The following is a 26386-nucleotide window of genomic DNA, read 5'->3' as shown; positions in this document are numbered from 1 at the left end:
GCACGCCGCCGCGCAAGGAACCATGGGACTCGTAGTTCCGGCGCGGAGGAAAAAACGCTCCAGGGTCTGCCTCTCCAGTTACAAATCCCGGGCGCACTCCCCGGAAGTGACGTAACAAGGCACGCGTGGCGCCGGCCGGCGTTTCCGCAAACAGAATCGTGGATGTCTGTGTGGGTGAGTGTGGCGTTCGGCGTTCTGGCCTGTCCTTGGTTCTTTGTCTTTAGCGCGCCTAGAGCACAGCCAGGCCGAATGCCCGCACGCCTGGCTGGGTTCGCTTTCCTTCTGCCTCCTCCCTCCCGTCCCTGCCTCGTGGGGTTTATTGTGCCCGTAGCCGGAAGCAGTGTGAACGGTGCTTGTCTTGAGACGGTGGGCGCTGTTGCTCCTCCTGACCACGCTAATCCAGGGAGGAGAAGCTCCGGTGCTTCTGCTCGGGCCGAGGGGCTCCTTTTTCTGCTTTCCATTAAAAGAGGCTGCGATGGGCCGGGTGTGGTGGTGGGAGACAAAGATGGTTTGTTCTGTCCGGAGCAGTGCTGTAGGAACCTGACCAGAGGTTGAGTAACAGCTGGGCCAGGGGTGGGGGTGGGGACCGATGAAGCAGTGGAGAACTGCTTGCCCCCACCCCCTTTCTGTTTCGTTGATTTGTACCCCGCTCTAGACAGTCAAGGTGGTTCGTCGAGGTCATGCTTGCCCATTAGCTAGCAGGCAGAAACTGGGATAACCAAGAAAAGTGATATACTTTAGGGGCGTAACCGAACACACACACACACACATACACACACACACACACACACACACGGAGAGTATAGCCTTTGCATACCCCAACAAGCGTGTTTCTGCCACCTCAGTAAACCAATGAAAAGAGCCTAGTTAATAATGGAAAGCAGAAAAAGGAGGCTTACTCTGTGTGACACATTGGGAAGCAGCACTGAGATGTCCATATAATAACCATTCCATCTTTGTGGGTCCTGAAATGAGGGTGAGGTCTAAATAGGGGGTAAGAAAAATGCAATCTGGCCAAGGTGTGGTCCCGCCTACGTTTCCCATCTTTTCCCCTTTCTGTAAGGTGTTCTCACTCTTTGCCCACCTGGCTTCTTTCCCTTGTTTCAGCATAAGATTCCTAGAGGAAATAGTCATTGATATTCTCTCTTTCTGTCGTCTGTCCCTCAGCTTCGTGCGCCAACTCCCCCCCCCCCCGTGTTCATTGTTTCAACAATTTAATAGATCAACACACCTTGGTATCTCTTTAGAATATCTTGATTTCTGTGAAGCAAGCTAGTGTGATTGCAGCCAGGTCAAAATACCCATCTCCACATTGGTCTACTGTTTACCATAAATTCTTCTCTATTGTTCCATCGTGATATCTGTCTTTCAAGTATTTTCATTATTATCATTGATGTTTTATTATTATAATTATTGCTGCAAAGCTAAGTCTTAAAGCTAGAGCCTAGAGAATGCTCTTGTGAACCAGAATTCCTAGAAGGAAGCTGTGCCTACTAAGCTCTCGACTGATTTTTAGAAATGGAGTGATTCGGATAAAATGGAATGTTGCCGGTCCAGATCCTGCGGATCTTGGCCCATCTCTAGCCTCCTTACTAGCCACTCTGCTCTGTATGCGACCTAACGTTTTGTGACTATTAGGTAAATCTTTAGGAATGTATACACAGACCCCTGGTTCTTACCAACTAAAAGGCCAAGGATTCTGTCAGATAGCACTTGGGTCCTATAGCTGAGATTTCCTTTTCTATGATCCACCTACCTGGTATTTCCACCAATGTATTTGAGATTTAGGATTCTCTTCTGTTAGTATAAAATTGGCTGGAACTGTTAGCATGTTAGAACATGGAATTTGAGTAACCTAAATCAGTGTCCCTTAGCCACTGTCACACAAATTTGGCTCCAGAATAAACTATCTCCTATCCTCTTTGAGGTAAGAGCTATTGCTTTCTTGTATATCAAATAAAGTACTCTATAATTGAGTTGTTTAACACATAAATCTAGACATTCATAACCATTTTGTAGTTTTTATTTTTTTTTTTTATTTTTCGAGACAGGTTTCTCCGTAGCTTTTTGGTTCCTGTCCTGGAACTCACAGAGATCCGCCTGCCTCTGCCTCCCGAGTGCTGGGATTAAAGGCGTGTGCCACCACCGCCCGGCTTCATTTTGTAGTTTTGAATGCTTTTATGATAGCTAATCTGTGGAAGTATAGACTGAATAAAATTCACCCTTAAATACCAATTCTAATTTTAGGCAATAATTACAGCTAATGATAACATTTTGCATGGTAAAATAAGTAAAAATGGACACTAAGTGGCAGAGGAGAAGTAGTAGAGTTTTCATAATTGGATGAGTAATTTTCCTTGATACTGATTTGTAGTAGTTACTCTGTAACTGATCTTCCTAGTTGGTTTGTTTTTATTCTCTAGTTCAGTTGTTCCTATGTAACATGTTTTGGTTATTTTTGTTACTTTGAGTCAATACCCAAAAGTTAGTGACAACGAATGTCCTGAAATCCTTCCCAGTTTCCAGTGACTCATTTTTTACCTGTCCGTGTAACTACTGTTGTCTTTCTTTATGCAGAAGACCTTTAAGAATGATTTACCTCTTTTACTTTTCTAGTGTTGTGATAAGACACTGACCAGGACAATCTTTTAGTAGAGTTTATTTGGGACTTATAGTTTCAGAGGGTTTCAGAGTCCATGACAGAGTCCAGGGACATAGAAGCAGGCAGGCATGGTGCTGGAGCAGTAGCTGAGAGTTTACATTGATTCAGAAGCACAAGGCAGAGTACTATGTCTGGGCATGGCCTGACTTTTGGAACTACAAAGCCCACTCATGGTGACATGACCTCCTCCATCAAGGCCACACCTTCTAATCCTTCCTAAACTGTGGCACCAACTGAGATTAAGCATTCGAATATATGTGCCTATGGGGGCCATTCTCATTCAAACCACTACATGTCTTCTTTACGTTTAGAACTTGAAATTTCATGGTCTCTCCTTTTTTTGATTTTTGATTTCCCTTTTCATTTCTTTCAGTAACACAGCTTGATAGTTTAGTAGAAGTGTTTAAGCTGTGAATTTAGTGACTATAGTTCACATTACACTTCTTTGTAGTACTAGTTCTGCTTATTAATTGAAGGAGCTCTAAGCAGGCCATTAACAATTCCCTTGTAACAGATGACCTCCTTCCCCCCATTTTACACAGATGCCTTGGCGCATATTTGAAGCATCTTAATGGTCGTTACGCTGAAGACTGAACCTTAAAGCTGTTCTAAATCTGTTTCCACTCTTCACTTTCTGTACAATTACAGGGTTCATTATTAAATAAGGATTTCAAGAATCTTAGCTTCCTGTATTACTTTTTGCATAGATTACCTAAGAGAGCTACTTATAGAAAGGGAAAATTTAAGCCGGGTGGTGGTGGCGCACATCTTTAATCCCAGCACTCAGGAGGCAGAGGCAGGTGGATCTCTGTGAGTTCGAGGCCAGCCTGGTCTACAAGAGCTAGTTCCAGGACAGGAACCAAAAGTTATGGAGAAACCCTGTCTCGAAAAATCCAAAAAAAAAAAAAAAAAAAAGAAAGAAAGAAAGGGAAAATTTATTTTAACTCATAATTTTGGAGACTTCAGCCCATGCTACTTGATTTTGGTGATGTGGAGCCTATGGTAAGGCAGGCTGTTACACTGGTGCGTGTGTGTAAAGGAGGAGGCAGTTTACATCATGGTAGTCAAGTGGTAATTACTGACAACTAGGCATAGTTTACATCCATTCTCCAAACAGCCCTTACCTCCCTAAAGTCTCTGGAACCCCCAAAATAGTGCTACTAAGCTGAAGACCAACCAAGCATTCAACACGTAAGCCTGTGGGGGAGTTTCACAAACAGCAGCAGTACCTGTGCTCCAGCCTCAAAGTCTGATAATGGAAATGCACATAGCTCACTCTTAGTACCTAGCGTTAGCAGTTCCGGTGCTGTTCCGAAGTCTACGCGCCAGGTCTCTTGACACTCGGGGCAGGCCCTTTGCTTTGAGACAGATGACATGGTAATGCAGGTGGGAACCCAAAAGATAAGACCTCCAGCAGGAGCATTTTACAGCGAGCCAGGCTTATAAGATCTCAGGGACAAGGATGCTTTGGGGGATCGGCCGTTCATTCATACTACGCTCTGGTAGAGAATTTGGAAAGATTTGTTCCTGCGGTGAAACTTTGTCTTAGGCTAAGTTTAAAGCTACCAGACTAATTAACCTAGTGGAAGGAATGTCAGCATTCAAGCTGTTGTATGCTTTTTTGTTGTTTTTGCTTGTTGAGATGCGGTCTCACTGTGTAGCCCTAGCTGCTTGAAACTATGTAGACTTGGCTCTAACTCACAGAGATCCTTTGATCTTTACCAGCTAAGTGCTGGGATTAAAGGCACATAAACCTGTTCTCAGCTTGTAGCATGGTTATCAGTAACTACTTTTGACTAGCTTTACAGAGAATTAAGAGCAGAAACCTGAAGTTTGATAAAGTTATCTTGTTACAACATACTAGGTCCACATATACATATTGTTTCAAAGTCTTCCCTCAGATCTGCAACACATTGTCAAGTAGTCAAGTGTGGCAACCCCACTTCTCTGGTATTAGTCTTTGTAACTTTTGCATCACTGTGATGCCAGAGAAAGCAATTTAAGGAAAGCAGGATTACTTTGGCTTGTATTATTTGAGTTTCAGTTTGTGGTTGCCTGACTCTTGTTCTTGGGGCAGAATATCATGGCTACAGTAGTGTGTGAGCAAGGAGCTTCGTTTTATAGTAATGGACAAGAGGCAGAGAGGCAATTGTCATGGATGGGCATAACTTTCACTGGTATCTCTCCAGTGACCTACTTCCTCCAAACTAGTCCTCATGTACTACTATATATTTATAATTTCATATTATGCATATATAAGCACTTTTTAGTCCTGGTGTGTATAAGCTTTTGGCATGATGAAACAATGCCATCTACAAAGTTCATGTTTGAGATTTTCACCAAACAGTTTATAATTTTTGTGTTGGATCACATTTATAGCTATAACGAATGACCATAAGTGGTACTAGACCATAGATAGGTTAGACATAACTGCATGACTGAAATTGTTTAAACTCCTAAGACTAATAACCAAGTTGATCAAAATTATCATAGAGTCTTAGCATTAGTGTTTATAAATAATACCTTTTATTTATTTATTTATTTATTTTTCTTTTTGGACCATTCCAGTGTTGATTGATGAAGTTTTGCTGTCAGTTCAAGTAACCTGAAATGGAAAGCTCTGCAAAAACAGAAGAATATGAAAACATGTCTTTTGACAAGGCAAAAGTGTCCATAGATTCTGAAACAGAATCTCCTCCAAGTGTTAATGAATCCATTGCTGCATCTGGGCCAAGGCTTTCTGAGAAGACTCCTACGTGCCAGCCAAAAGTCAGGAAAGAGTTTGAAGGTGGGCTTGTGGAGGAAAAGTCGAGTTGTGTGGAGGACTCCCCATCTAAGAAACGAAAACTCGATGTTGACAATGAGGAAAAATGCTCTGATGATGATGGAGGTATTTCAAAGAAAAGGAAACTGGAAGGGGGTGATGTTTCCGAAGATGAGCCTTCCTCTGGAGGGACCACCCAGAGAAAGAGAAAACTACAGTCCGAGGACGTTGCAGAAAAGCGGAAAGTATGCTTCGTGTATTTTATTTGTAATTCAGTGCTCTAATCACAAGAGTGGTACAGCTGTGGATATGTATGTATGTGTGTATGTATGTGTATGTGTGTATGTAAGATATGTATATATCTTAAGGCACAATGGACTCTTAACTTTTAAATTTAAAATTTGTTAAGGTGAAAGTTGTACTATGATCATTTTCATTTTATTTTAGAACTGTTATTTTAACCAGAACCTTGAAAACTAGTTTAATAAAAAGCAAACTATAGAATATTTTTTTTAAAGATGGCAGTATGTGGTTCACTTGATTTATTCTTTTTTCTTCTTTTCTCTTTTATTTAAAAATTTATTTATTTTATGTGCATTGGTGTTTTGCCTCAATCCATGTCTGTGTGAGGGTGTCGGATCCCCTGGAATTGGAGTTCCAGACAGTTGTGAACTGCCCTGTGGGTGTTGGGACTTGAACCTTGGTCCTCTGGAAGAGCAGCTAGTGCCCTTAACTGCTGAGCCATCTCTCCAGTCCCCCCATTTTTGTTTTCATTTTTTAAATCAGGTGTTTCAAGTTGCCTGATGATCACTGAAAGTACTAAATGTCAGAGTTGTGCCCAGCTTTCTTCAGTTCCGAGCTGTAGTTGTTTCCAGCTTCCAGTCGGTTTACATAGTTATGTAGTGTAATTTTGGTTACGTTGAAAAGACTGGTGTGGAGCAAATGCTAGCAAACATTTACCACGTTGGGAAGGATTCTGAGGCCAAATCTGCTACTGGAGACAAAGAATACTTAAATAACAGTAACATTTGCTATCGGCCTGAAGAAGAAAGTAACAAGCCAGGCTTCTACCAGACAAGTGAGATAGTAGGTTAAACTTAGGTTTGGGAACTTATACTGGCAGGTTTTTTTTTTTTTTTTCAAGTAAAAATTTACCCTTCAATTTGACCCGTGAAGTAAGTAAAGATGCTCTTTGAACAGGGCGATGGCAAGTGCTGGAGTCCTTTACCCACTATGAATTGTTATAGAAATCCAGGGTTTTACTAAATGCAGGTAGAAAACTGTTGGTTAGAGTAATGATGAGTACTAAGTCACTGATATTGAGTGTGACTACTAAATTCTAACTTCCCAAATGTATGCATTATATAATCATAAGAATAATTCCTACTGAATTATTTACTGAATTAATTACTGAAAGTGTAATAGCTTATTTTTCTTTCTTTTAGGAAGTTGATCCATCGACTGCAGTTTACTGTTGAATAAATTAGAACTCTGGAAAAAGAGTAGTTTCCTTAGAACATGTAGCCTTAAATTATATATTTCATGATGAAGACCTTAAGGAATCAGGGAAACACCACTTAGGTGTGGTAGTAGTTGCTGTATTTCTGTGAAATTCCCTTCAGTTGTGTTTGTCCTTCTGTCATCAGGTGGTACAGGGCTTTTGCTTGCTTTCTAGGTCTTGCTCTGACCTTTGACTTTTGTCCTTTTGGTTACAGAAGCTGGAGGAAGGACACAGCTCTGCCGTTGCTGCCCACTATAACGAACTTCAGGAAGTGGGTTTGGAGAAGCGCTCTCAGAGTCGCATTTTTTACCTAAGAAACTTTAATAATTGGATTAAAAGTATCCTTATTGGTATGATTGTTTTTTACCCTTTAGTTAAGAGATTTAAAATTTCATTGAATTACGTTTTACAGTGCTTGACATTGAAGCCAAGGGTGTATGCATTGACGTGCTCTACTAAGCTGATCCACAGTCCATTTCTTTGCTTTTTTCCCTCCCATTTTTAATCATATAGTAAGCTACAAAGGCTATTATTTGTTTTTCATTTTGTTGGCTTTTAAAAGCGAGATAGCCAAAAGTAGGCCTCCAGATAAGTTATTGTTTGCTTTTGGTTTATTATATGGGGTATTAATGATGTTTAGTTGAATAGTAAGTTAAACAGTCTTTCTTTTGGCGGCGTGCGTCTTTGTACTTATAGTCCATGCTATTTGAAGCTGTTATATAACTGTCTTACTCTAATAGTTTTAGTGCGGTGGCTCATGGGAGTGAACATCGCGTTTTGTTATGTCAGGAAAGACAGTGTTACTCTGACTCCACCTACAAGCTTTACTGAGTTGGCATCACTTATCATAGAGCTTGTTTGTCTCTTGTGATTTCTTGGGGAAATAATGTTTCCTTTGATGTTGATGAAGACATACAGCGTTGGAGCTAACATGTCTATGGAAGCTCACCTTTAAAATTAAAATGGAAATAAGTAGAGAAAATATGATTTAGAATGTAGTATTGTTTGCTCTAGTTAAATCAGACTTGTATGTAAGTTTAGAGAAATTTTTAAAATGCGGTTTTGAAGTTTCTTTAATAGTCAAGTTTTTTGTTTTTTTCTTTTTGTTTGATTTTTAATTCATGTAAGTAAGGTTAAATGGGAATTCTGGCAAGTTGACCTTTAAAATGTTTATACATTTAACATGTCATTTTGTTATATTGATGGATAAGTATAAGATTCATGACAGAAAGAAATATGGAATACATACGGTGCTATTAAAAGCTACTGTAATATATATCTATGTTAAAAGACAGAAATATTTGTACTGAATATTTTAGCCACCTAAATAGTGCATACACAAATGATGAAGTATACAGAGGGATAAAACAGGAAGATAAGTGTCAGATTCCTTGTATCAGGGTTAGTACTGCTGAATACTTCCTTTATCTCAGACTTAATGGACCTGTTAAACCATTGTTTGAACTTTTGTCTTTCTATGAGTTAAAGATAGTTTTTGGGTATTTCTTAAGTCTGAGTATAGAGAATAAGAATCGATTACTGCTACCTGTAAGTAAGTCAGTTTAATGTATGAAGTTAAACATTGGCTTATGGGAAGATATAGAGAAAGCTGCAAGAAATACAAGTTAGTTTCTCTTTTGTAAATGTCATAGCTTTTTTTTTTAAATTAGAACTTAAATCTATTTAATGTTGACTCAAAATTTTTTTTTGTTGTTTTTTGTTTTTTTTTTTGTTGTTGTTGTTGTTGTTTTTCGAGACAAAGTTTCTCTGTAGCTTTGGTGCCTATCCTGGAACTAGCTCTTGTAGACCAGGCTGGCCTCTGCCTCCCGAGTGCTGGGATTAAAGGCGTGTGCCACCACCACCCGGCTTGACTCAAATTTTGAAAGCATCCTTCAGAAAACCATTTTAACCTTGTAAATGGTAAATATGTCCTCTAATGCTAAAGGATCAAGTTAGTTATTCTGTTCGATTTTGGAATACAAGAATACAAATTGACAATACATTACTGTGTTATAGTTCATATGCTGTGTCAGAAGTTGCTGTAGTAAAAATTGAGAAAATGCATTATGATTATTTTATCTCTTGTTTTAGGGGAATTTTTAGAAAAGGTACGACAAAGGAAAAATCGTGACATCACTGTTTTGGACCTAGGATGTGGAAAAGGTGGAGATTTGCTCAAGTGGAGGAAGGGGAGAATTAGCAGGCTGGTGTGTGCTGGTAAGACAGAAACTGACATGGTAAAGTGAAATGGCAGTGGGTAAAAGCACTTGCCATGCAGGTCTGCCAACCTGTATTTGATCCCCAGACCCCACTTAAAGGCGGAAGGGAAAATGCCTACTTGTGCTTGGTCTCGCTTTTGCTACAGTGATGGTAGTAATAACTAAATCACTAATGAGTTCTAAACATCAGAGTTATTTTGGTCAATTAGGTGAATGGGAAATTGGAAGGTTCTCCTTGCCAGCATGATGCTAAGGTATTTTAAGGCTACTCTTCTCGTGTGACCTGTGCATATGATAAGTGTTTTGAAATATTAGTTATGTTTTTCTGGATGGTTGTTACAGTTGATAGTAACTTGTCCTGGGAAGGACAAATTGTTGTTGAAACACGATGAAATTCCCATCGTGTTCTGTTTGACAGGCTGCGGGAAGTACAACAGCACTGCCTCCTCAAGTATTGCTCAAATGAGGAGCTTTTACATTTCCTTTATTTTATGAGCCTTGTATACTGAAAATATTACAGAAGAATGAATGATTCTTTGTGGGCTATAGCTGTTGATGTTTGACCACGTTAGAAATCAAGACTGATTTTTAATTCATACAAAAAAAGTTTAATGGGAATTCTGGCAAGTGTTTCTATAACTTGTCGTTTTGTTATTTTAGTGACTAAGCAGTTGTAAATGAAAGGTGGTGTTGCCTTTTCAGTAATTGTGGTTACTCATTTTGGTGAACAGTCCACAAGTGGCATCCCTGTAAGGGATGTGGTCTGGTGCCTTACTGACAGATGGTATATTCTTCAGACTCATTGATCTGTCTTACATTTTCAGAATGGTTTCATAGTACCTGGAAAATGCTCTTTCCTAAAGTTATCTAGATCTTGTGTGTGATACCAATAAATAAAATTTGTTTAATATTATTACCAGTCCCAAAAGTGGTTGATAAAAGGTTTCCCCCCCTTCTTTCAGAACTAATTTTTTGTTGTTGTTTTTTGCTTTTCCTCCAAAGTCAAATTTTATCTCTGGTAATAAGTACTATGCATTGTGTCCCTTAAAATGACTCGGTTCATCTTCAAAAATACATGTATAGTAGAGTTTGATGGTCATTCTTTCAAGTTAAAGTGACTTACTTAAATAAAACACTTGACCGAGCCACCAAAATCATGACAGTGCTGACCTAGCTCAGGCTCATTTCTGGCTGTTTTAACTTACACTAACCTGTTCCTCTTTCTCTTCCTTTTTGCTTTGGGACTTTTTACTTTTCTTTGCTTCTTTATATCTTACTTTCACTGCTTCTCTTATCTGATTGGCTGGCTGCTGCCTGACTTCTTGCCTGGATTTCCTCATTCTTGTCTCTTTTTCTTGTTCTTCTTTCTTTTTTTTTTTTTTTAAAGGAACTTCTTTTATTTTAAATATTTATTTATTATGTATACAGTATTCTGTCTGTGTGTGTGCCTGAAGGCCAGAAGAGGGCACCAGACCTCTTTACAGATGGTTGTGAGCCACCATGTGGTTGCTGGAAATTGAACTCAGGACCTTTGGAAGAGCAGGCAATGCTCTTAACCACTGACTGAGCCATCTCTCCAGCCCCTCTTGTTCTTCTTTCAAGTCTAGATTTCTCTTGTTTATTCTCTCTGCCAGCCAGCTCCACGTGTTCCTCTCCTGCCTAGCTTTTTATTTAGACTAATCAGGTGCCTTAAGCAGGCAAGGTAAAACAAATGCAAAACATTTTTACATAATTAAACACACATCCTTACATTGTTAAACAAATGCAGCATAAACAAATATAATACACCTTCACACAGTCAAAGTGATATTCCACAACAATTAGCTCACAACTCAGAAGAGATATACTAGGTACTGCTAGTAACGAGAAGTTTGCTCCTCACTGTACCACGGTGGTGTTCAGAGGTAGGAATTAGATGGCCAAGACAACTTCTTACTGCTTTATGAAGGATAGTCTAAATGAAACTGACTTTTCCCACTGTGTGTGATAGTGAAGGGCACAGGACAGATACGGTGCTGCTGCTTTGCATGTATCAAGAACTGTTTTACCCATCGTTGTTCTTTCTGTCAGGAGTGCAGATCTCAAAGGAACGGCAAGAACAGAAACATTTCAGTATGAAAACAGTAACTTGGTATTTCACGAAATGAGCTTATAGACGGTGTTAGGTTTTATAGTTCAAATTGGAATCTTAAGTTGTCTGCCTCATATTTTGAATGAACATTTAAAACCTGGGGCTGGCAAGATTTCTCGGTGCATAAAAGCCCTTACTGCCTAAGCCTGACAACTGAAGTTTGATCCCCAGAACCCATGGTGGAGGGAGAGAACCAATTCCTGAAAGCTATCATATAATGACGATGATAAAATTGATCATCCTAGCACTTAACCTGCCGTAAGTATTGTGAAGAAAGTTTCTGCCCTGGAACAAAGGAAGCAAAGCCTTTGTTTAAAGGAACTAGATAGAACCCTACAGGCATTTTCTTGGCTTGTGCCTGGATTTCATGCCCCAGTTTATCAGTTGAGTTGCTAGTCTGTGTTAACATTTCCTGACACCCTTTACCCTTCTAGATATTGCTGATGTTTCTATGAAACAGTGCCAACAGCGTTATGAAGACATGAAAGGTCGTCGTGATAATGAATATATTTTTAAGGCAGAATTTATAACTGCTGACTGCTCAAAGGTACAGAATCTTTATTGTTTTAATGTTGAGATTTATTTTTTATTTTATGTGTATGAGTGTTTGTCTGTATATGTTTTATGTGCACCACAAGCATGCTTGATACTTATGGAGGCCAGGAGAGGATATCAAATCCCCTGGAACTGGAATTAAGGATAGTTACAAGCTGCCATGTAGGTTCTTGAAATCAAAACTATATCCTCTACAAGAGCAGCAACTGCTCTTAATTGCTGAGCCATCTCTGCAGCCTCATCTTTTAAAATTTATTTTCTTCCTAGAGTGCTAGGGATCAGTTGCAGGGCCTTGTGCATCCTCCATCTCCCATTTATAAAATCGGCTTATTTGTTAAAATGTGTTTTGAAATATTAAAAATCTTAAGGCATGCATTTTTGATTCCTAATGGAAATTTATCCTTGGGTACTTTTCGGAAAGTGTACTTTTAATAATTGGGTATTTGGAATCACTTTGTTTCTTTTTGATTTGATCAAGATTTGTTTTCTAATAGTCACCCCTTAGTGTCCTTAAGACATTGGTTTCAGGAGCCCCAGTGTCCACAGAAGCTCAAAGTCACTTACATAAAATGGCATAGTTTGTTGATGGCTACACATAATACTTGTGCATTCTTTAGAAGCGTGTTTAGATGATTTTATTATTGTACCTAATACAGTGGAAATGCTGTGTCACACTGCGTTGTCTAGAAGAAAGTGTCAAGGGAAAGAAGTCTACCGACTTATTTAAAAAATAAGTTTTCTGGGCTTGGAGAGATGACTCACCTGTTAGGAGCACTGAGTGTTCTTCCAAAGGACGCAGGTTCAATTACCAGCATCCACATGGCAGCTCACAACTGTCTGTAACTCCAGTTCCAGGTGACTCAACAGCTGTGACAAACATCCAAAGTACATACTATAAAAATTAAAAAAAAAAACAATTTGTCTTTTGTATCTTCAATCCATTGTTGACTGAATTCAGTGTTACAGAACCTAAGAATTTGAAGGGCTGCTGTATTTTGCAATAGACCTGGACTTAAGTGTGTTTTATTCTTGTTTATAAGGATAGTTTCCTATCATGCTGGAATCGTATGTTTTCTGCCTTCCATTTGTTTCTGAAAGTCCGAACTGAATTGATGTCTCACTGGGAGGGAACTTGATGTTTTTTGTCTTTAAGTATTAGGTTTTAAAACATTTAAATTGTACATGTTTAGTAGTCATTTTGTTTGCAGCCTTGAAAATGAGGAGGAAAAGGAGTATACTGCTCAAATAGTGCCCAGTTAAGCACTGTTTCTTTTAGATGCCAAAGGCTGAAATGTTTTTTGATTTTCGTTACCCAAGTTACTGTTGAATGTCAGTTTATTTTACTTCTCAAGACCAACTTAAATGTTATATAACATTTTAATTACTATTATGTGAGTACAGTGTGTGTGCATGGACATGTGTGCGTGCTTGTGCACATGTGAAGGTGGGGCTTCATTTGTGCCATAGGTGCCAGAGGTAAAGCCCTCCTTGTTTGCTTCTGTTCTTTATATCCTGCTAGTTGGCCTGTTCGCTTCCAGAGGATTTTCTGTGTCCACCTTATCGCATAAGAGGGGTGGGCTGCTGGCATATCCTAGCATGTCCTGATATACATGTATCCGAAGGACCCAAAGTCAGGTTGTCAGACTTGCAGGGCAAGAACTTTTATCCACCGAGTCATCTCTTTAGGCAGATAGACATTTTTTACCATGATTTCAGAATCTCCAGATTTTTCAAGCACTATGAAAATCAGAATTGGGATTATTTTGTGTGTGTGTGTGTGTGTGTGTGTGTGTGTTGGGTAGGCGGGTGAGTGCATACTCATAGATGCATGTGTGTGTGTTGGTCAGGCGTCAACTGTGGGTGTTGCTCTTTGTTTTCTGAGCAGAATTTCTCTCAGGGGCTTTGGGGTCCTTGATTAAGCTGCCTGCCCAATGAACCCCTTGCTACTGCTTCTGTCTCCCCACTCTTGGGATTACAAGCACACAACATTGCACCCAGCTTTTTACGTTGCTTCTGGTCCACTAACTCAGAAACTTTAATTGTGTTATCTGCTCAGACCTGCAAAATGTTTTAGGCCAGGGTAAGAAAAAACATTTTTTTTTTTTTAAAAATGATCTTTGTTTTAATATGTACATGACAAGAGAAAGAAGAAGTTAAAGATTGGTGAAAACTATTGGTTACTGTCAGGGTTACTGTAAGGTTACTGTCTACCTTAAGAACCCGACATTCTAGTAATTTGCTAAAAACAATTTTAATCTATGTTGTATTAGTTTGGAATCTTAATCCATTCACATTTGTTACAGGAACTTTTGGCTGAAAAATTTCATGATCCAGAAATGCGCTTTGACATCTGCAGTTGTCAGTTTGCTTGCCATTACTCCTTTGAGTCCTCGGAGCAAGCTGATATGATGCTCAGAAATGCTTGTGGAAGGCTTCTCCCTGGGGGCTATTTTATTGGCACCACCCCCAATAGCTTCGAACTGATGTAAGTAACTTGAATCTAATAAAATTTGTTAGATACCTTTTTAAATTGCATCATGTAGTTTTTCACATGCATATTATTGCTAGGATTAAAAATGTTAATCACAGTTCTTTTATTTTTATTGTGGAATAACTCTAATAGAAAACGCCTAGAAGCTTCAGAAACAGAATCATTTGGAAATGAAATATACACTGTGAAATTCCAGAAGAAAGGAAGTTATCCTTTATTTGGCTGCAAATATGACTTCAACTTGGAAGGTGTTGTGGATGTCCCTGAATTCTTGGTCTATTTTCCATTGCTAACTGAGTAAGAATGTCTTGATCTGTTGCTTTTTCTTTGCCCTCATCACTTATCCTTAGGGGACAGCATTAATATTGCCGTTCATATTGTATTTGAAATGCAACACCAAGAAAAAGCCTTAGCTGCAGAATTGGCGTCCACTTTAAATAGATTTCTTTCCTAAGAGGAGAGAGCCAACCGCTTCTACTCAACACAGAAGACAACTGACCCTACAGGGAGCAGACACAACTTTGATGATCTAAAAATGAGAAAGTCTAAGATCTTTCCTATGAAAGAGATTATCAAAAGTTTGTATTTCAATATAGCATTGAAACTGCCCAGTGTTACTGTTGTTTTGTTCGTTCGATCTTTCTTTCTTTCTTTCTTTCTTTCTTTCTTTCTTTCTTTCTTTCTTTCTTTCTTTCTTTCTTTCTTTCTTTCTTTTCTTTGACATAGTCTCTATTATGTAGTCTTTGCTGTCTTAGAACTTGCTATTAGACCAGGCTGACCTTAACCCTCACAGAGATTTACCTACCTCTGTCTCCATAGTGCTGGGATTAAAGGCATATACTATCTTGTCCAGCTTCTTACAGTGTTGGTTATAAAGTCCCGATTCATAGGTGTAGTCTCCCCATGCACATTAATTCCTAAGAATTCTAGTGAACTGCAAGCACAGGAGAAATCAAAGGAACTGGACTTTTATCATGTGGCTTCAAGAACTTGTCACACACACACACACACACACACACACACACACACACACTAATCTGCAGGATTTTCCTGCCAGCAGAGTATAACAAAAGCCAATTTAGATGGAGGCTATATTCAGATGACCAAATTTCACTTTGTAGTCTATGGAAACAGACATCTTCTATTTTGAATATTAACCAAAGAAGCAGGACTGTTTTTGCTTACCTAAATTTTGCTGGTTATTATTTTAATCTAGACTTAGTCACCTTTTAAAAGTAAGCATAATGTTTTCATTATGCGCTAGGTTGGCGGTTCATCCATGTAGTCCCACGCTCAAGAGACTGATACAGGAGGCCAGCCTGGGCTACAGTATAAGACTGTCTCAAAAACAAGGAAAGAAAGTGGAGAACTAGGGAAGGAGGGAGGGAAGGAACGACAAAATCAAGTAATGAAGACATGACAAGACATAAAAATAGTGAATACACTGTTGTAAGCAAACAGAATTTAAGATTTTAAATCAATTTGCTTTTTATTTTAAAACTTAATCAGCTTTAGGAAACTGTTTCCTTTCAACTTCATAAAAGAAGAAAATAGAGGTTTTTTTTTTTTTAATTTGTTTTGTATTTAAGCTTGGTGTTTTTGCTTAACAAAATTAGTAGTTTTAGTAGACCCCCCCCAAATAAAAGTATAAAATGAAATACTATTGTTAAACAAGCTCAGCATTATTTTTTACTTAAATTGCTTGAACATAATAAACTTAGAAAGTTGTAGATTCTTACTTAATACATAATTATTTTTATCTCATTAAATTTCTTTGAGAATTTTATGTAAGAGTTACAGTTTTGATGGAATCCATCTCTCCCTCCCTAAATCCACTTCTTCCCATGCTCCTCACACATCCTCAAAATTTATTTTCCTTTTCTATGATGATGTTGATGATGATAGTGATGTTAATCATCGTCACAGAAATGGAACTCACGGCTTCCAACATCCCATGTAATTGGTACAAAGAAGTAAATAGGTTCTGGGGCAAATCTTAGCATTTAGAAGTTAGGTTAAAGTGGTACACGACTTTAATCCCAGTATTTGGGAGGCGTACAGGTAGTTTGAGGCCAGCCTGTTCTGCAAAGTGAGTTCCAGGACAGCTAGAACTGTTACACAGAGAAACCTTGTTTCAAGAAAACCAAATTAAAAAAAAGAAGAAGTTAGGTTAAAGGGAATCCTGTAAAACAATCTGCAAGAAGCCATGCAAGATACAGTTTTGACAAAATAGTTTATTTTGCTAGCGAATATGGGAGATAAAAATGATTGATTTAGGAAAGACGCTGGCATTATTGCAGATGTGAGGACGTGAATAAAGTAGAACTAAAGCTAGAAAAGGGCTCCCTATGGCCTTTGACCCGTGACCTCTTTATCCCGCTAAAGGAAAACCTGTCTGCAGCTTATGGGTGTGTAGGGTGCTTGTTTCTTCATAGGCATCTAGGTTGTTACTCAGCCTTCATTTGTGTTATTCTGCTCAACATAAGTAAATAGTAGCATTTTTAGTTAAGCCCGGATGTCACTGCTGTCATTTTTAAAGTAAACTTTATGAAATTAAAGGACCAGAGAGATGGCCCCTTGTTGCCAAGCCTGATGGCCTGAGTTCAGACCCTGAACCCGCGTTGTGGAAGGAGACAACCTTCTTCACAGAGTACCTCAAGTTGTGCTCTGCCCACTACCCACAAGCACACACATATGAATTTGATGAAATGCTTTTTTTTTTTTTTTAAAGAAATTACAAACATTTGAAAGTCTTTCTATTATTAATCTGTTTTGGACAGAATGGCAAAGAAATACAATATGAAACTAATATATAAAAAAACATTTCGGGAGTTCTATGAAGAAAAGATTAAGAACAATGAAAACAAACTGCTCTTAAAACGAATGCAGGCCCTGGAGGTAAGTGTACAGAAAAAGTGTAGAGATTCTAGGATGTGGTGAATGGGTTTGGTATTTTAGACTCCTTTCAATGGTCTTCCCACATTGTGCAGTTAGGTGTGCAGTTATAGTTGCTGTGGATACTCTGCCTTCAAGGACGAGGAACAGCGAGACCAAGGATAGATCCTGGTTTGGGTGCTTTAGTCCAAAGTAGAGATTTTAAGGGGTTCTTGGTATGTGCAGAGTCTTCTGAAGCATACGGCCTTTGGCTGGCCGAGCTTTCAGCACTAGCCCTTTCCCACTCCCATGGTCCTCAGGGGAGGGAGGATGACTGGGAGGCCAAGGGCCAGAACACTAGGATCCCAATAGTCTGATGCCCGTGTCTGCTTTCACTGAGAACTCTCTGGGGAGGCATTTCTGGAAGGGTTACTCCCTTGAGAGGTGCTAGCTTATATGCATTATGTAAAGTTTTATTGCTGTCGGGAAGGGCAGTTTTGTTTCTTACCATTTACTTGGGTCATCTGTCAGTAGAGGATGAGGTGTTTGCAGGTCCAGACACCATTTCAGGGTGGAGCTGGTAACTTGTAAGGTGCCTGGATCACAGCAGAGTAAAATTCTGAAGCTTTGTGATACGGTGACACTAAAGTGAGAGATTGAAGTCAAAGGAAACTTTTAAAATTGCTTTTGTTCGGATTGGATAAGGAAGTAACGCTGTGAATGCTGAGGATGTGCAGGTCCCACAGAGCCACAGGCTTTAGTGTGCATTTCAGTTTCCATTCCCAATTAGGTCTCGGTCTAGGCAGTGCTTCTGTCTCTTCTGAGCACTGGGCTTATAAGCGCTTGTTACCAGGTACAGCAGCCCAGTATACTCTAAACAGCAAGCCAGCAGCTCTGTTTCCAGTACCTGGATACGCAGTAAGATGTTTATAAAGAAAAGGGAAAAGAGGCTCTGGCGGATGGCTCATTTGGGAGACCTGAGTTAGAGCCCCAGAACCTATAAAATAGCTGGGCGCTGTAGGGGGCAGAGATGACCTAAACACTGAGCTCCAGAAATGTGCGAGACCCTGTTTCAACAATGAAGATGGGTGATCCATCCAAGGTTGACTTCTGGCCACCACCTTCGCCTACCCCAAAGGAAGGGGGAAAGTGAGTAAGTAGACATTTGTGAATCATCCCCATGGAAGTTTCTTAGGACAACCTAGATTTTTAAAGGGGCTACATCCAGCCCAGTTTCTTAGAATACTAAAGACAAAAGACTTGTAGTCTATGATATATTGCTTAAAATGAATTAAACATATAGATACCTCTTCTGCACAATTTTTAGATTATAACAGAAAAAGCCCTTTGCCAGAAGTCAAAACGTAAATATTTTCTGCTAAATGATCCCTTTGAATCTTAAATAATGTAGTTTGTCCAAGTTGTAAATAGTGTAAAATTATAGAAGTTGACCAGCATTTTGGAGATATTTCCCTCCCCTGCCTTTTTCTCTTGGGTGAAAACTGTATATAGGGTTGGAGAAATGGTTCAGCAGGTCAGAGCACTTGCCATTCTTGCAGAGGATTTGAGTTTGATTCCCAGCACCCACATCAGGTGGCTTGCAACCATCTGTAATTCTAGCCTCAGGGGATCCCCAAGGGCCTTGTGGTCTCTCAGGGTACAGAATCACTCACGCTTGTGTGCGCATGCACACACACAGACACACACACCTTTAAAAGAATAAAAGTATGTGTAGTTGTGAAGCAGTACTTAAGGATTGTTCTTACCATTTCAGTGGTTTACTCTGTTATAAATGTAGCGAAATCTCTTAACTAGAATTTGTGTTTGCTTCCTTAGCCATACCCTGCAAACGATAACTCTAAACTAGCTTCGGAAAAGGTCGGTGACTATGCACATGCTGCCGAGTACATGAAGAACAGTCACGTAAGGTTTCCTCTGGTAAGTTCCCAGCTTTCCGAGTTGGAGAAGGAACATGCATGTGTGGAGACAGGGTATTTCACTTGTTCACAATATTTAGGCTTACTTAAGTATTAGAAATTTGGCAAATAATTATGTTTTCCCTAAGTTGTGAAAACTTTTGATGCTGTAGCACGTAAAATGTATTTCAGTGGGTAGAATTGAGAGCTTTTATAAGGCAGCTAATGGTAGGGAAAAATCATAGTCTTGGTTTGCAAGATTCTTTGCTAACTCAGTGTTCCAGAGACAGAATTCCAATTTCCCTGAACTTAAGTGGGGGATGGGAGAATAGTATATTTTCATTTGTATTGACTTTGTGCAGGCTCTCACTTTTAAAAAATTAAATATGTGATAGTAAGAGAAGCCATAACAGTCCCTGTGGAAACTGAAGACTTTTTTTTTTAATATTTATTTATTTATTTATTATGTATACAATATTTTGTCTGTGTGTATGCCTGCTGGTCAGAAGAGGGCACCAGATCTCATTACAGATGGTTGTGAGCCACCATGTGGTTGCTGGGAATTGAACTCAGGACCTTTGGAAGAGCAGGCAATGCTCTTAACCTCTGAGCCATCTCTCCAGCCCCCAAATTGATGACATTTTGATAGCATATTTCTCTTAACATCTTAGAATATTCTTTTCTTGATATTTCTTCAGTCTTACTAGGTCCTAGAACTGACACTGGATCTTAGGAAGTCAGTGGCTCGAGCAAAGCTGCAATACCTTATCGTATTGAAATTATTGTTTTTTTGGCAAGTGTAATTTATTTTGTGATGCATACTTTGTGGTTCTTTTGGTAAAACTCAGTATTTTTCATCTTTAAGCTACAGGCTTATGGTAGGTGTTTATTTCAGCAGCAACTCAGCAGTGAGACTCATTTTCAAAAAGAAATGGGTTTTTTTTGCTAAAACATTTGCTACTTCCCAGTACCATGAATCTGTATAAACTGAGACTATGTCTTTAGTTTTTTCAGAAAGTTGATCTTACTTATTGTTTTTAGATGTTTATATCATGTTACTTACGTGCATTGTGTATGTTTTATAGTGAAGTTAGGGGATTTTGCCACCTGTCTTCTATTAAAAATAAACTTGCTTTTACTTCTGCATTGAATCTAAAGTTTCCTTTCTTTTATAATTTTAGGGAACCTTAAGTAAGTCAGAATGGGAAGCTACAAGTGAGTATATTATCCAGCTACCTGACAATTTCAATGATTCTGTTTTAAGGAAATCGTTAAAACTTGAAAATGTTAAGAGTTTTTCTGATATATTTTGTGTTTATGCTGATACACGTATCATATATATATATATATATATATATATATATATATAAAATTTCCATTAGCACATCTGCTTAGTGACAAATGAAAATACCTGGAGGCTGTTATTTAATAGACTTTGATGAGCATTCATAAATATTTCCTTTACGTATTTATTAATAAGCAGCTGCCTCTGTTTTCACCTCGGGGTCTGTTGAATTGTTTGGCTTATAGGATATTCCCATGGAGTTACTTTTTGGCCTTTCATATGGTGACAGCAGAGGGGGATAATAGAGAGCACTAAGCAAAGCAGAGTAAGCAGGGCTGATAGGGAACGTGTGTTTGGAAACAGGTGTTACACAGATACATCCTGACCTGAGGCTGGTGACTCAGAGGATCCTGCTCGGTCCTGGGCTTCTGCAGCAGAGTGATGTAGTCCTCTACATCAGCTTGCAGATCCTTAATGTTACGATAAAAGGATTCTGATCTTTTATCTTGGGAACTTGAGCGCAGTTTCTGCTGTCCATTTAATTGTTTGTTGGTTATCTTGAAGGCAGAAGTAGGAAGTGGAGACACTATTTAGTAAACACTGAATGTTGACTTACAGAATTATCTGAAAGGATTTCAGGGGATTAAAACACAGACAAGTCTGCCTTCTAGAGTTTAGTGGAAGAAACAAACTCAAATACTGCCAGACAATTTAAATGCTGAAGAGAGGAAAGTAGATGGGGATTTTAAAGGTAGATGTGTCTGAGAAGTAATATTAATTATTATTGAGTGTTGAGTAGTATCTGAAGCTGCTGTAAACATTTCATCTGTTGTAATTCACTTAATCCCCCAAACATATGAGTTGGCTATTATGTCATTACAGGAGAAGGCATTTTAAAGTTTGGGCTTAATGACAGAACAATCTGATTGACTGAGTTTGCATTCTCATAATCATTACCTCATCGAAGTCCTTACTATGAGCAAAATTTCAGAAATTTTGAGTTTCAAATTGTGTATCTGAAATCAAATTCTAGTGTTCTTAGTGTTGTTAAATGGCTAAGTAGATTTTTGTTTTGAAATATACTTAAATGATTCTTTACCCCAAAACCACTCAAGTAATAGAACTCAGAAAATAAATGATGTTTTTCTTTCTCAGTCTGCTTGAAAATGTTTTTTCTGATGGTAGGAATAACCAAACTAACTTCTCTTACTTCTTTTCTAGGTATCTACTTGGTCTTTGCCTTTGAGAAGCAGCAGTGAGCAGTTAGTTGCCTCCGAGCAGCACTCCATCCTTACAGATGGAACAGACCATCTCAGATACATTTGACAGCTGTTTGTTTATTGACTAGTAAGTTCTCAATGTGTAGGATGCTGCCAACAAGTCCAGTGTATAGATTTGACACTGTCTGTGACAAGTTAGCATTGTGTGTGTGTGTGTACATAAGAATGCTTTGTCTTTAAGATCTATTTTTGTGTAATAGTCTAAGAATTGGTTCCCTCTGCTATCAGAAACTATAATAAAGCATGTCAGAGCACCTGACCTCTCCCCAGTGCTGTGATTGCTGAGTGTGTTTACAGACTTGAATTTACAACAGCTGTAGACTTGTCAAAGGAGTGCCAGCTTGCCGCCGTGCTCCAAGTTTTGTTACAGTGTTTTTCGGTATAAAATGGATTGTGTTCTATACATTTGAATGTAAGTGTTCAATTATATATTGCTAAAGTTATAAGATTAAAACTTGATTTTAGATTGTTATTAAGAGCTACCTGGCTAGATTTTGACTGTGTTTCAATAAAATAACTGTGCTAATACTTTGGAATTCTGAGACTCTAGAAGATTTTAGATGGCAGCATAGAGATATTGTGGAATGGTTTGGTATTCTATTAAGAATTTCCTACCACAGAAATTAATATATCCAATTATTGAGATTAAGGTACTTTTAACTTTCTTCATTGGACAATGATTCAATGGTTAGATTTTCTTAAGATTTGTGAAAATGCCATGTCATAGTCCTGTTACATACTTCCTTCAGTGCATGTGTGCACGTGCAAGCCGGAGGTGTGCAGTGAGGGAAGGAGGTAGACTTCAGATGGATCCTCACCAATAGGAGACCTCAGTTAGATGCTGTATCCTTCCCAATCCCAAACAAGCAAGCCATGCTCTTTTTCTTCCACCATTGGTATTCACACAGCAGAGCCCACTGCCTGATTGTCATTCAGACATGCATTTGTTGAGGCATATATCGTATAGAGGTTGGTATGGCTGCCTTCCAAGTATTTACTTGCTGTCTCACAACCAATAAAATTGTCATAAAGTTGTTAATTGCAGAATTGACTTCTAGAACTGATGCCTGTGTGAACTGCTATTGTGCATTTAAGAAATTTGACAGCCTTTAGATACATCAAGAAACTTGAAAGCAAATACTATTATATTTTCTTTTAAAAATCATGTATTTAAAGGACACTTTACAAAGATCATGCTTTCTATAAAAATCTATAGTACTTGCTTTAAAAGTAAGCTTTGGGCTGGAGAGATGGCTCAACAGTTAAGAGTTCTGGCTGCTCTTGTAAAAGACCCATATTCAGTTACCAACACCCACATGGCAGCTTATAACTGTCTCTAACTCCAGTTTTTGGGGCTCTGACACCGGTTTTGGTCTCTATGGGTACCAGGCATGCACATAGTGCATATACATACATGCAGGCAGAACACTCATACATACAAAATAAAAATAATTATTAAAAAATTAAAAGCATAAATCAGTTTATATATTGTCACTGCTCATAGTATTAGTATCTTTTGTGCAGGGTTTGGGGTGTGGGAATGAAAGTTCTTGCTCTTAGAAATTTAGGCTCATTTTATCCCTGGGGAAGACACTACTAAGTATTTTGATAGCTTAGCAGGTTGGGAAAGCTTTGTCACAATTCATGATTTTAGTTAATAGGTAATTCATCAATTTTTAGTCTCTTTCTGTCCTTTCCTTTCCATTCCATTCCATGGGTTGTTTTTAGGAGAGAAGAATTCCTCAAAGGGTGGAGTTATTGATGGCTATCCGAAGCAGCAAGAAGAGAAATGTGGAGTTCCTAGGCCCTTTGCTGAGGAATCATAAAGAACTGGACTGGGTCTGAGATGGATCTAGTTGTTATACCTACTGTCATAGACATAGGAGATTCCCATGAGGCCACTCTGCAGGAAACAGTTCAAGCAGCTGCCTTTTTCTTTTTGTGTTGTTCTTATCTGTTCAGCCTCAGTCCCTACACTGCTCCTTGCTGAAGTTAAATGACTCAAGATGAATTCTTGAGGACAAGAATGGGAAGGTGGCATTTGCCACTGTTTATCAACAAATGAGACTTTTTCTCCAGCAAACTTGGAACCTACATGCTTAATTTTGTCAGGATTTGTAGTACCTCATGAGAAAGGCATGACTTTCATTACAGAATCCAGGAAGAGTCCCTTATTTCGGGCTCAGTGATGAGAATGGTTCAGAGGAGCTGTTGAGACACTCCCAGGCTTGCCACACAGGGTGTCCTCCAAGGTTGAGTTTCAGAGTGAAGATGAGTGGCTGGAGACATGACTCAGGTTCAGAATGCTTGCTACTCTTTCAGAGGACTGGAGTTTGGTTCCCAGCATACTCATCAGGTGGCCCACAACTGCTTGTAATTCCAGCTGCAGGGACTTCCCACACTCTCTTCTGGGTTCTGCCGGCACCTGTACACATGCACAAACATGCAGACACATATAAGTAAAATAAATCTTTAGAAATGAAGATCATGTGGGCCATTTGTGAGATAGTTGGCTTGGGGACAAATCTGCATTGTGTAGGACCTGATGCTGACATGGAATTATTTGGGTCTAGAATTTACTCGGGGAAGCACTCTCATGTATACAGTGTTGATGGAGAGAAATTGAGGAGTTGTCAGTCTCTACCAATCCTCTGGTGGCTTAACCTATACAGAGAGCCTCAGTCCTGCTGGAGCTGACCCATGGCCTCTTCAGTGCCTCTGAGCACCTTACAGACTGACTCTCCTCAGTAAGAGAAGAGTCACTTAGGCGTGATGACTGAATGCCAGAGAGCATACAGACTTTCTCAAGACCAAAGCATAACATACATACTCACTTCCAAGGGTGGAACAGGTGAGTCCTGCAGTCTGGGCTGTTAGTCATTGAGGCATTAGGTGTGTTAATTCCTCAGTAAGGTGCCCCAGGAAATAGGGTGCCTGGTGGGAAACAGACTAGGTCATCTTCACAGTGTGGAGACCTGGTCTTCTAACCAGACTTGTGCGATCTACATACACTGCAGGTGATGGTGTTCCTCCAGCCTTACTGTGTGGATGTTTCAGTACCAGAGTCTCTAAGAGAAGATACAGAAATGATGCTTAATGTCAGTTAAATATGTAGACCTAATTTTGTGGATTTGCTTGTTTAACCTCTGTTGAAGTGTTATATCTATACAGGCAGCCGGATTCCTCACAGAACATGCATGAATTCATAAGCCAGAAGCTGGAGCCTCCCTTCCACTCACTGCTGTCCCATCCACAACCGCCATCCGGTTCTAAGCAAAAATCTTGTTTCATCTGGCTTGGAATATGTGAATGAAATTAAAACTACATTCTTTAGCTTTCACTTGTCAGTGTTGATGAGATTCTTATTCTCAACAGTTGTGCATTGTTCTCATGGTTTGTACAGTATTCCCTTGTGTGAATAAACAACGTTATCCAATGGTGTTTTGGTTCATTTCTAACTTGGGAACTGTACGGTTACCACAGTTACCTAGCAAATGGGTTTTTGTGCACATAGCTATATATTTCCTACTAAGAATAAGATTGCAAAGCCGTAATACATGCACCAAATTCATATTTATTTACAGCTAACAAGAAGCTTTCCAGAGTTCAGTTACCTTACATTCTTTTTTTTTTTTTTTGGATTCTTGAGACAGGATTTCTCTGTACTTTTTGGTTCCTGTCCTGGAACTAGCTCTTTTTTTTTTGAATAAAGAAGTTGCCTATTCTTACTCCACTACTCAAAACATAAATGACAGGCTTATTTACAAACAAAACAGAAAATACACTAAATAATTTCCAGAAGGAAATCTCTTTCAATGAAATCTAACATTTGAGTTAATGTGCTATAAATCAACACTGATAACCATACATTAATATGCTTGCTATGATAAACTAAGCCTTTGAATCATACTATCAAATACAATTTCAAAACTCGCTGCAACAAAACGCCCAGTTATTGTTATCTTGAGAAACTGTTTTATCTCCTTTGGTTTACAATCTGCAAAGCTGAATATGATACTAAATAACCGGCCATCTATCCTAGAAGGCTACAGAAAACTGAACCACTCGCTGTTAGGATTTAAGAATACAGCTTTAATTTCTTGGTCACTTTTGATCATATAAATATATAAATCTTAACAAGGTAACACTGGTAACTCTAATAATAAAGGCCATAAAAATAACAGCTCTGCCATATTGCACAGGTAAATTCAGTTGGCTTTCCCAGCCCCCCACCAAACAACTTTTGGGTCATAACTGGAAGACACGGGTATCTATACCCACGACATTGAATAGTGACGGTATCAAGTCGTTTGCAGAAAATAAACTTTCAACAGTTCACATCCTGACAACATATACACCAGTTAACAGGATCTTTGCTGCACATCATCAGCGTTCCCGCTCTCTTCAAGTCGACACCCACCGGGCCCCAGCGCGCCATCTACGAGCCGCCAGTTCTGTTTCGGACCGAGGACCACTTTCCCGGCTGCGAGGACAGACCGCAGCTCTGAGCCTGCACCTCTACCGCGGAACTCCAATGAGACGCTTGTTCCGAGTGTTAAGAGATCCTGGAACTAGCTCTTGTAGACCAGGCTGGCCTCGAACTCACAGAGATCCGCCTGCCTCTGCCTCCCAAGTGCTGGGATTAAAGGCGTGCGCCACCACCTGGCTTCTACCTTACATTCTTTTTTCTTTTTTTTTTTTTTTTTTT

At 39.1% G+C, this 26386-nt stretch overlaps 1 protein-coding gene across 3 annotated transcripts; it reads left to right on the top strand.

Annotated features, from left to right (window-relative positions):
- Positions 1 to 51: 51 nt before the first annotated feature.
- Positions 52 to 25117, top strand: Rnmt (RNA guanine-7 methyltransferase). 3 transcript variants are annotated; one of them, XM_050157934.1, is made up of 11 exons: positions 54 to 174; positions 5231 to 5671; positions 7142 to 7277; positions 9019 to 9144; positions 11712 to 11824; positions 14136 to 14317; positions 14456 to 14620; positions 17104 to 17221; positions 19034 to 19135; positions 20295 to 20328; positions 21620 to 25117. In XM_050157934.1, the coding sequence occupies exons 2-11, from the start codon at positions 5273 to 5275 to the stop codon at positions 21655 to 21657; spliced, it is 1413 nt and encodes a 470-aa protein (XP_050013891.1). In that variant the 5' UTR covers positions 54 to 174; positions 5231 to 5272; the 3' UTR covers positions 21658 to 25117. The 3 variants fall into 3 exon arrangements, with proteins under 3 accessions (XP_050013893.1, XP_050013891.1, XP_050013892.1); XM_050157935.1 differs by lacking the exon at positions 54 to 174 and adding an exon at positions 1619 to 1638; XM_050157936.1 differs by lacking the exons at positions 17104 to 17221; positions 19034 to 19135; positions 20295 to 20328; positions 21620 to 25117 and adding an exon at positions 14674 to 17056 and having other exon boundaries at positions 52 to 174; positions 14456 to 14571.
- The last annotated feature ends 1269 nt before the right edge of the window (positions 25118 to 26386 follow it).

The sequence above is a fragment of the Alexandromys fortis genome, unplaced genomic scaffold (genome assembly GCF_014885135.2).
Source record: "Alexandromys fortis isolate MF-2015 unplaced genomic scaffold, M_Fortis_MF-2015_v1.1 scaffold_94, whole genome shotgun sequence".
Taxonomy (NCBI): Eukaryota; Metazoa; Chordata; class Mammalia; order Rodentia; family Cricetidae; genus Alexandromys; species Alexandromys fortis.
Note: the sequence above shows the minus strand (reverse complement) of the source record. Positions and strands in the feature narration are given on the sequence as shown.